This window comes from Trichomycterus rosablanca, chromosome 13 (assembly GCF_030014385.1).
Source record: "Trichomycterus rosablanca isolate fTriRos1 chromosome 13, fTriRos1.hap1, whole genome shotgun sequence".
NCBI lineage: Eukaryota > Metazoa > Chordata > Actinopteri > Siluriformes > Trichomycteridae > Trichomycterus > Trichomycterus rosablanca.
This window is the reverse complement of record NC_086000.1, coordinates 17,260,023-17,271,913: the sequence shown is the minus strand read 5'-3', so window position 1 is coordinate 17,271,913 and position 11,891 is coordinate 17,260,023. Positions and strand designations below refer to the sequence as shown.

General features: G+C 38.4%; 1 protein-coding gene across 1 annotated transcript; it reads left to right on the top strand.

Annotated features, from left to right (window-relative positions):
- The first annotated feature begins 5,930 nt into the window (after positions 1–5,930).
- On the top strand, positions 5,931–11,582 carry chmp3 (charged multivesicular body protein 3). The gene is made up of 6 exons (XM_063007351.1): positions 5,931–6,042; positions 7,382–7,442; positions 7,622–7,801; positions 7,931–8,052; positions 9,349–9,460; positions 9,755–11,582. The coding sequence occupies exons 1-6, from the start codon at positions 5,998–6,000 to the stop codon at positions 9,889–9,891; spliced, it is 657 nt and encodes a 218-aa protein (XP_062863421.1). The 5' UTR covers positions 5,931–5,997; the 3' UTR covers positions 9,892–11,582.
- Positions 11,583–11,891: the final 309 nt, after the last annotated feature.

The window sequence follows — 11,891 nt, the reverse complement described above, 5'->3', positions numbered from 1 at the left end:
AGCGCTACTCTAAAATGCGTGACCACCTTCACAGTGCGTTTCAAACCGAGCTAGCTAGCTATTATATAACGCCAGCCCTTCAGTCCAGTGTAACCCTGAATCAGGACGCTTTTACTGCATTCTCGCAGCCTCCACTGGTGTTTGCGGCCGGTATTACGGTAAAATTGCGCATTGGAATAGAGTAAACACCGCCCTGTGTGGTATTTTATTGGACAGTGGCTGGAGTAGGGCAGCGGGATTGGTGCAGAGCTACAGATAAGCACGAAACATCTAGAAGCTCTTAGCACAGGCAGCAGCCTACGTCATCAGAGATAATCGTGCAGAGCAGCCACCAATTATAAAACATCCCCAAAAACATCTAAAACATATATATATATACAGGGGTTGGACAAAATAACTGAAACACCTGGTTTTAGACCACAATAATTTATTAGTATGGTGTAGGGCCTCCTTTTGCGGCCAATACAGCGTCAATTCGTCTTGGAAATGACATATACAAGTCCTGCACAGTGGTCAGAGGGATTTTAAGCCATTCTTCTTGCAGGATAGTGGCCAGGTCACTACGTGATGCTGGTGGAGGAAAACGTTTCCTGACTCGCTTCTCCAAAACACCCCAAAGTGGCTCAATAATATTTAGATCTGGTGACTGTGCAGGCCATGGGAGATGTTCAACTTCACTTTCATGTTCATCAAACCAATCTTTCACCAGTCTTGCTGTGTGTATTGGTGCATTGTCATCCTGATACACGGCACCGCCATTGGATGCACATGGTCCTCCAGAATGGTTCGGTAGTCCTTGGCAGTGACGTGCCCATCTAGCACAAGTATTGGGCCAAGGGAATGCCATTATATGGCAGCCCAAACCATCACTGATCCACCCCCATGCTTTACTCTGGGCATGCAACAGTCTGGGTGGTACGCTTCTTTGGGGCTTCTCCACACCGTAACTCTCCCGGATGTGGGGAAAACAGTAAAGGTGGACTCATCAGAGAACAATACATGTTTCACATTGTCCACAGCCCAAGATTTGCGCTCCTTGCACCATTGAAACCGACGTTTGGCATTGGCACGAGTGACCAAAGGTTTGGCTATAGCAGCCCGGCCGTGTATATTGACCCTGTGGAGCTCCCGACGGACAGTTCTGGTGGAAACAGGAGAGTTGAGGTGCACATTTAATTCTGCCGTGATTTGGGTAGCCGTGGTTTTATGTTTTTTGGATACAATCCGGGTTAGCACCCGAACATCCCTTTCAGACAGCTTCCTCTTGCGTCCACAGTTAATCCTGTTGGATGTGGTTTGTCCTTCTTGGTGGTATGCTGACATTACCCTGGATACCGTGGCTCTTGATACATCACAAAGACTTGCTGTCTTGGTCACAGATGCGCCAGCAAGACGTGCACCAACAATTTGTCCTCTTTTGAACTCTGGTATGTCACCCATAATGTTGTGTGCATTGCAATATTTTGAGCAAAACTGTGCTCTTACCCTGCTAATTGAACCTTCACACTCTGCTCTTACTGGTGCAATGTGCAATTAATGAAGATTGGCCACCAGACTGGTCCAATTTAGCCATGAAACCTCCCACACTAAAATGACAGGTGTTTCAGTTATTTTGTCCAACCCCTGTATATATATATATACAAAAAACATTAATACATTTTTACAACAAATTGTAACACACAACACCTATAATAATAATAATAATAATTAATAACTGTATCTCAAACTGTCTTATGGCTTAATGAACGCTGTCTGGATGGTCAGACGTAATTCAAGAACTATTTATTAATTCATTGTCTGTTGTACAAAAGCTTTATCCTAGTCAGGGTTGCAGTTGGTCGCATTCACTCAATGAAAGGTAGGAAACATCCTGGACAGGTTGCCAGTCCATCACAGGACACACACACACACACACACACACACACAAACACACACACACACACACACACACACACACACACACACACACACACACACTCCAATGAACCTGACTGCATGTCTTTGGGCTGTGGGAGGAAAACCACTCAGACAGGAAGAAAACATACAACATCCACACAGAAAGGATTTATCCTTTATCCTAGTCAGGGTTGCAGTTGGCCGCATTCACTCAATGAAAGGTAGGAAACATCCTGGACAGGTTGCCAGTCCATCACAGGACACACACACACACACACACACACACACACACTCCAATGAACCTGACTGCATGTCTTTGGGCTGTGGGAGGAAAACCACTCAGACATGGAGAAAACATACAACATCCACACAGAAAGGACCCAGACCATTAGGAATCAAATCCAGGACCTTCTTGCTGTAAGGCGACAGTGCTACCCACCGATCCACCGTTCCGCCCCAATTCAAGAACCACCAAAACACATAATCAGCAACAAACTAATGTCAGGCTTATTTGTTTCGATTTTGTACTGCAGCTTCTAATCCCACTGGGATGTCATGCTCACTTGACTTTACACTAATGACAGACCTGCTTTTAATAGTTCATATTATTTTATTTGACCATCTAGATACATTTCCTATCAGCATAAAGTAACTGACTGATTGTTCCTTATGGCTTTGGCGAGAGAAACTAGCCCTATGTATTTGGGCATAGAGAAGTCACCAGCTGGATTCAATCTTAATCACTAATGAAGAATAATGTAAAATTGTAATAATCAAACCTTTTGCACTAACAAATTTATAATCTATGTCGCTATGTTGATTACAATTAGATATTATTACAATATATGAATGTATTTGAATTTTGAACTTAATAGGTCAACAGGACAATGGTTCAAGGAAACCAGCAAATCAGCATGAATAATACTAAAAGCTCTCAGAGAAAATATTCACTTCGCATTTATTGCTAAATTTTATAGCTTACATATTTCTCCCACCTGGTTTTAAAATGTGTTTTAATGTCTAAATATTGAAACAGTACATTTGTTTTCACTTGAGGTTGTTTGTTTATAACCACTTCATCCTTGTCAGGGTCACGTTGATGACACCCAGAAACACTGGGGGCAAAGAAATACACTATGGTGCCAAATCATCACAGAAGAACACACATGCCCACATTTTCTTACTCACTTATTTAAAGCAGGGACAATTACCTAGTAAGATAATAATAATAACAACACACTTTATAATAATTATGGTATGGTATTATAATAATAATCATATTAACAATAATATAAAGAATAACACTATATAAAACATTTTTACTACTATGAATAATAAGAATAACAAGAATTAATAATAACAATAATAACACCATACAGTGTATCACAAAAGTGAGTACACCCCTCACATTTCTGCAAATATTTTATTATATCTTTTCATGGGACAACACTATAGAAATAAAACTTGGATATAAGTTAGAGTAGTCAGTGTACAACTTGTATAGCAGTGTAGATTTACTGTCTTCTGAAAATAACTCAACACACAGCCATTAATGTCTAAATGGCTGGCAACATAAGTGAGTACACCCCACAGTGAACATGTCCAAATTGTGCCCAAAGTGTCAATATTTTGTGTAACCACCATTATTATCCAGCACTGCCTTAACCCTCCTGGGCATGGAATTCACCAGAGCTGCACAGGTTGCTACTGGAATCCTCTTCCACTCCTCCATGATGACATCACGGAGCTGGTGGATGTTAGACACCTTGAACTCCTCCACCTTCCACTTGAGGATGCGCCACAGGTGCTCAATTGGGTTTAGTCCATCACCTTTACCTTCAGCTTCCTCAGCAAGGCAGTTGTCATCTGGAGGTTGTGTTTGGGGTCGTTATCCTGTTGGAAAACTGCTTTCGAAACAGTTTTCGAAGGGAGGGGATCATGCTCTGTTTCAGAATGTCACAGTACATGTTGGAATTCATGTTTCCCTCAATGAACTGCAGCTCCCCAGTGCCAGCAACACTCATGCAGCCCAAGACCATGATGCTACCACCACCATGCTTGACTGTAGGCAAGATACAGTTGTCTTGGTACTTCTCACCAGGGCGCTGCCACACATGCTGGACACCATCTGAGCCAAACAAGTTTATCTTGGTCTCGTCAGACCACAGGGCATTCCAATAATCCATGTTCTTGGACTGCTTGTCTTCAGCAAACTGTTTGCGGGCTTTCTTGTGCGCCAGCTTCCTTCTGGGATGACGACCATGCAGACCGAGTTGATGCAGTGTGCGGCGTATGGTCTGAGCACTGACAGGCTGACCTCCCACGTCTTCAACCTCTGCAGCAATGCTGGCAGCACTCATGTGTCTATTTTTTAAAGCCGACCTCTGGATATGACGCCGAACACGTGGACTCAACTTCTTTGGTCGACCCTGGCGAAGCCTGTTCCAAGTGGAACCTGTCCTGGAAAACCGCTGTATGACCTTGGCCACCATGCTGTAGCTCAGTTTCAGGGTGTTTCAGTCTTCTTATAGCCCAGGCCATCTTTGTGGAGAGCAACAATTCTATTTCTCACATCCTCAGAGAGTTCTTTGCCATGAGGTGCCATGTTGAATATCCAGTGGCCAGTATGAGAGAATTGTACCCAAAACACCAAATTTAACAGCCCTGCTCCCCATTTACACCTGGGACCTTGACACATGACACCAGGGAGGGACAACGACACATTTGGGCACAATTTGGACATGTTCACTGTGGGGTGTACTCACTTATGTTGCCAGCTATTTAGACATTAATGGCTGTGTGTTGAGTTATTTTCAGAAGACAGTAAATCTACACTGCTATACAAGCTGTACACTGACTACTCTAAGTTATATCCAAGTTTCATGTCTATAGTGTTGTCCCATGAAAAGATATAATGAAATATTTGCAGAAATGTGAGGGGTGTACTCACTTTTGTGATACACTGTATATTCAAATAATTATATTAATAATATTATTACTAATGTTTTAATATTATTATGATGATTTTAATTTACTACTACTTCTTATAGTAATAATAATATTATATGATGATCATAGCAACCCTAAATAATAATAATAACAATAACAATAATATAAAGAAGAACACCAGATAAACATTTTTACTACTATGAATAATAAGAATAACAAGTATTAATAATAACAATAATAACACCATATATTCAAATAATTATATTAATAATATTATTACTAATTTTCTAATATTATGATGATTATAATTATAACTATAACAACACTGTATACTACTACTACTTATAGTAATAATAATACCATATGATGATCATAGCAACCCAAAATAATAATAATAATAATAATAATAATAATAATAAGCTGTGGCATCTGAACATTTGTAAATGTGAGGATATTAAAATGAATCCAGTGCTTTACTGAAAGTTCAATGTAAGGACTGAAATTTTCTTTGAACATGCACAGCACATTTTATACACATTGTAATTCGAATATAGTCTAACAATTCATGTAGAAGACCTAAGTAAAAATTAACAAAAGGAAGAAATCGAAGAGTAATTCAGTCTTGTATGTGTATAAGTGAAGTAAAGCTGCGTGTGCTGTAACTCTCTCTATGTACTTTTACTCTGTACATGTGTATAAGTGAAGTAAAGCTGCGTGTGCTGTGTGTAACTCTCTCTATGTACTTTTACTCTGTACATGTGTATAAGTGAAGTAAAGCTGCGTGTGCTGTGTGTAACTCTCTCTATGTACTTTTACTCTGTACATGTGTATAAGTGAAGTAAAGCTGCGTGTGCTGTGTAACTCTCTCTATGTACTTTTACTCTGTACATGTGTATAAGTGAAGTAAAGCTGCGTGTGCTGTGTGTAACTCTATGTACTTTTACTCTGTACATGTGTATAAGTGAAGTAAAGCTGCGTGTGCTGTGTGTAACTCTCTCTATGTACTTTTACTCTGAACATGAGTGGGATGAGCTTTGGGACCGCACGTGATGTCAGAAGGTTGACGTAGCTTGTTTGGAATGGGGAAGTGAAGTGATGTTTTGTTTTGGTAGATTTCTGGGCAGTGCTGCTTGATCGAGCTACACGTTCAGAATGGGACTGTTCGGTAAAACATCAGATAAACCTCCCAAAGATCTGGTGGGTAGATGACTGAATTATTTATCACAGATTGAACAGTGAGTGTAAAGTTTCCGATGTGAAGCGTCAGCTAGCTTGTCAGGTCGTATGCTAGTGTGGCTAGCTTACCTTAGTTAGATATATAAACTACACTTTTGAGTATTATTAAAAGTTAATGTTACAGACAGACTATAATGTAAATTATTTAGATAGACTGGACAATGTGAATGTTAATTACTTTGTAATAACTAATCGTTGATCAGTTAGCTAACATTGCTAAGCTAACTGACTGACGGGCACAGAGCGTTAAAGTGCTCAGTGGTAACACAACACTCACAGTTCCAACCCTCGTACTGCAGCACTTAAACCCAAACTTACTCAGCACCAGTGTGCTATGCTTATGTTCTTATTACAGATACGATACACGCTCAAAAGTATACAAACACTTAATCAGTAGGTGCATTTAAGCATCAAACAGACAATCAGTGTCCATAACATGACTGGTAGCAGAAGAAATCATAATAAAGAGCGGTCACGTTTTATCATTGTTATTTAGACATGCTAGAACTGCCATGGTTAGCTGTAAGTACTGTAATTGCGAAGTGAAACACACATCCAAGATCAGACATTGTTGTGAAATAAAACAGCCAAAAAAGCCTGAGGAACAGCTAAAACTCATAAAAGTTTAAGGATACAACATACAAAAATGGCAGTCTTCAATGGCAGAACACTAACTGCCAAACATCCCCTGGAAGCAGCATCCACATGACCAAGCATCTGGGCACAAGCCTAAGAACAACATGCACAATGCAATGTGTTGGTTTAAATCGTAAAGAGCACATCACCATTGTGGTAACAAGTCAAGCTTTTCAGTTGGACAGTTTGATAAATCTGGGTTTGGCATGTCTTCAGAAAGCTATCTGCTTGACTTCATAGTGCCAAGTTTGGTGGAACAAGAATAAAAAAAAAACTGGGTGTTTTTAATTTTTGGGAATGGCCACCCAGACAGAAGACTATCTTCAGCTGTGCAAAGTGCTCAAGATCAAATTAGACACAATAACACAAGAAATCTGCTTCCGGACGACACCTAACAAGATTGTAATGTAACATTATCTTGGTAGCAGGGAAATAAAATTTTACATTACATGTAAATAATGTCAATTATATGACACCACTGTGATTCAAAAGAAGACTGCAGTCAGAGAATAGTGCAATCTTTAGTTTTTTTTTTTCTTCTGTTTATTGTTTAATCCTTGAAAGCTGTAATTTTAGCTGTTGTCATAATATTATTGTTGTTTCAGAGTGGATAATATGCCATTGCTGTAGTACATTACGTTGATTTTTTTTCTTTCCTACATAGGTCAATGAATGGTCATTAAAAATACGAAAGGAAATGCGAGTTATGGACAGGCAAATCCGAGGTAAGTTTTTAAAACAAGAAATGTAATGCAGCTCCATGAAAAAGAATTAATGTTAAATATTATTGACTAAATAATAATCTGAATTTACCTCAGTTTATTGGTTTCTATATGCTGCTTTAGTCAGTACTTGGATTAAGCATTTCCTGTATATTTACATGTAACATTTTACCACTATGAAGATATACAGAGAGAGGAGGAGAAGGTTAAGAGATCGATCAAAGATGCAGCTAAAAAAGGACAAAAGGATGTATGCATCATTCTTGCCAAAGAGATGATACAGTCAAAGAAGGCAGTCAACAAACTTTATGCATCCAAAGCTCAAATGAACTCAGTGCTTCTAAGTATGAAGAATCAGTTGTGTGAGTATTCTACATATTATATTGACATGGTTTATCGGTTTATACGATTTAGCTACAGTATATTGATAAAATGTATTGTCAAAAAATCTTTCAGCAACAGTAACTTGATGACTTTTTATGTTCTAACAGCTGTACTAAGAATAGCCGGTGCATTGCAGAAAAGCACAGAAGTCATGAAGGCCATGCAGAGCCTGGTTAAAGTTCCAGAGATCCAGGCTACCATGAGGGAACTTTCAAAAGAGATGATGAAGGTCTGAATCTTTGACTTAAGATGGGCATGCAACTTATAAAAATAAGACATCAAGCATGAGATCCTACATATTAATTAGGTATTCATGATTTTTTGTAGGGTCACTTGCCTGACCTTACAAAAGCCACAGATAGGTATCTCACAGAAATGTAATTTGCCTCATCCCTTCAATTACTTAAATGAATCAAAATTAGGGAAAGGAAGATCAGAGTTCATGAAAACATGTGTTTCTGATCACCTGGTACTTCAAGCCATTGCTCAATCCTGCATGCCTGTCCATCTGTCTGTCCTTCTGTTCTTCTATCAATCCAGACAGAAGTGAGATGGCTAGGTATGGATATGACAGTACTAGAAATAACACTGTTCACATTATATATATAGACTTATCAGTACAAAAAATAAAAGTAGGCTGTGTAGCCTGCATCTGATAGAAAAAAACAAGCCTATATTTTGGACAAATAAATAATATTTTGTACAAAAATAAAGGCTGAACATTGATTTCTGCAGCTGCCATTTGTGCCAATTAAAACAGAAGTTAGAGTAGCCAGTATTTACCACACATGCAATAGATTACAGGCATTGAGAGCACATTAACTTAAAGGAAAGGGTGACTAGCTCAAGATGGCACAATAGTCAAATAGTAACTGTACTGTAGGTTTTGTAATGCCCTATCCAACTGAAAAGTCATCACTGTTCTTAAAAATGCTGACTAGCCCATCTTGAATTAGAGTGATCTCTTTGTGGTCTTTGTAAAGGCTCACTTGATGTTCCAGTTCATTCCAAAGCTGTTTCGTGAGGCTGAGGTCAGGGCTCTGCGCAGGCCACTGGAGTTTCTTTAAACAAAGCTTTTTTATGTCTTTATAGACTTTGCTTTGTGCAGAGGGGTCCAGCAATGTTGGAACAGGAAAGAGCCTGTTGCTGCAAAGTTGAAAGCATAATATTTGTCTTTATATAATGAATCTTTTACACCTCTTAATTGTTGTGGCTGAAAGGTGTAAAATTAGTCATTAGAATGTGTGTCCCAATTTTTTTGTCCATACTGTGTGCCTGTTCATTAGACAATTTGCTATCCACTAGGTTTGCTCTTTATTCCAGTTCGTAATTAAAGCATATATTTAAAACTAATTTTATAGGACCCAATGCCAGTACGCATGATTGGAGAATGTATGGGTTATGTGTAGTGACGTTTTGCATAAAGCCACTTTTGGTACATCATTCATCCACCAGAAAATGTATATGCCATTTACAGTTCTAAGTGGCTTTGTTATCCCTAATGTAGGTAATTCATGTTGTCTAGGCTGGTATTATAGAAGAGATGCTGGAAGACACATTTGAGGGCATGGAGGATGAGGAAATGGAGGAAGCAGCAGAGGCTGAGGTTGATAAGATCCTCTTTGAGATTACAGCAGGTAACGTACCAGTATTCCTATCTATAGAGATTCTGTTGTTTGCATTTCTATTTGCTATGAGTTACTCCTCTAAGGGAACATTTGGTAAAAGTACAAACAAAAGTCATTACATTATTTCTTGGAAGTTAATTTCTCTCTACAGATACAATGGCATCACAGTGATGTCCTTTTTCTAGTTTTTTGTTGTTGTTGTGTAATTGTTTGCCAGTAAAAGTACTTAATTGTGATGGACAGAATAATAAAAAACTTATTTATAACAATCTAATGCAGCATTTTTGTTTTGGTTTCTATTAGGAGCTCTTGGAAAAGCTCCCAGTAAAGTCACAGATGCTCTTCCTGAGCCAGAGCCACGCGGTGCTACAGCAGCATCAGAGGATGAAGAGGAGGACATTGAGGAAATGCAATCTAGACTGGCAGCACTGAGGAGCTAAAACACCACAGCTCCTCCCACTAAAGCTTTATAGGCATAGATAGAAGCTTCATTTCAATTACACTGAATCACTTACTATTGACTCTTGATTCTTGTGTGTGTGTCTGTAGGGATTGGATTAGAATCAGCAGGTTATCAGATTACTCAGAAAATGAGATCGAGAAAAGCTTGTATGGCTTTAATAATCTTTGCTTACTGTGGGGTTTAATGAACAGGATTTATTATAAGCAGTTTGGAGTGGTTAGTTTCGGCTGCTTGGTTATTTCACTCTGTTTATCTTCTGTGAACATGTCAGTGATTTCTGCTTTAAATGGTCATGTACGTTTAGACCATACTGATGTAACGTGATGAGGAATCTGTTTTACACTGCAGTTGTCTTGGTCTCCTTCCATCTTTATCTTCACTGTGGTTTCTCAAGCCTTATTTGGTGTTAAAATGAATGCTCCACTTTATTATCTACCAGTAAAAATATGGCTTTGTTGAGTAAGAGAAATTTATTATGGTCAATGTATGCATGTTTTGTATATAAATATTGATTGTGTTTATCCTATTTTCATATCAAGTAAAGCCCTCTATTTATGTCATTTTTTATGATCTGGCTAATAACAAGGTTGATAAAAGCCATGCATTGCATACTTTTGGTCACTGTCATGTCTTCACAAAGAGCTTAGCGCCACAGCCAGTATTTGTAACACATTCAGAATACAGATACTCCTGTAATGAATCTATTCTTTTGCACTTGTTTGATATTGGAATCACATTTTACATGCCATTGAGCTTAAACTCACTGCGATATGTTCCCATGGTATGTATTTCACAGTTTAAACACACATCATCCTTCCTCAGTTTAGTCATTGCCAATTTCCACCCTATCACACAACAGAAACCAATTTGGGAATGTAAGTGTCTAACATGTTTGTCCAAGAGATCTGAAGTTACTGTCATTTTAAACAGCAGCTCATGTAATATTATAATGCATAACATACTTGAAGGATGGCATTCACTTTGCCAACCTTCCATGAGCTCAAATGCACCTAAGATTGGCTGGGAATGGTTTTGCTTAAAAGGAAGACAGAAATGCCATACTTACCCAAAAAGTAGGACCACTTTTGCTTAGACTGTTGCGACCTGTAATGATACTGTCACACTTTCTGGACAACAGGGCAATGCTCTTCTGTTGATCCACTTAGGACCTCTGATGTGTTTGAGAACATTTATATTAGTAAAATAACAGGAAAAAATAATATGTAATGGTTCCTCTTTTATGTTACTTTAAAATATTAATGTCCAAAAATGCAGCTTGTAATAAAAGTTTAGACTGTTTCCTGTTGGCGGAATGTTTGTTTTAAACATCCAGTGTGTCCTACAAGAAATACTTTTGTGTCAACCTTTAATGAAATTATAATTTGGTTAAGTCTTGGTTTAAGCCTTAAGTCTTGATGAACCTATAGTTTTAATCAACTTTGTATCTGTGTGTGTGATTTTCATTGCAAGACATTTCATTGGAGTGGTCACCTTGTGAAACACTAGCAGTAAGAGGTTTTGTGATGTGGCATTGTTCACCACAATTTCTGCTTCTTTGGAAGGTCAAAATTTAACACATTGGGCTTTTTGAACACTACATTTTACAGATCTTATTTCCAGAAAAGTTGGGACGTTTTGTAAAATGAAATAAAATGAAGAATCTGTGATTATCCTGAATCTTTATTTAACTGCCAAAATGGAAGTGATTTCCAGTGTTTTCACTGATCAACTTTATTGTAGTTTGTAAATATAAACACATTTAGAAACTGAAGCCTGGAACACACTCCAAAAAAGCTGAGAGAGAGGCATGGTAGCACCACCTACTACTGAGGACATTAATTGTTGTTTTAAAAGTGGAATTAATTTTTGCTCCATTTTTATGAAACTTTAGCTTCTCAACAGCCTGTGTTTGCCGTTGTCTGATTCTCCTTTACATGATGTGCCACACATTTTAATAGACCAATCTGGCATGTGCAC

Coding starts and splice junctions, on each gene's coding strand:
- chmp3 (XM_063007351.1), top strand. CDS start 5,998: ATGGGACTGTTCGGTAAAACATCAGATAAACCTCCCAAAGATCTG. Junction 8,053..9,348: donor TTTCAAAAGAGATGATGAAG/GTCTGAATCTTT, acceptor CATGTTGTCTAG/GCTGGTATTATAGAAGAGAT. Junction 9,461..9,754: donor CCTCTTTGAGATTACAGCAG/GTAACGTACCAG, acceptor GGTTTCTATTAG/GAGCTCTTGGAAAAGCTCCC.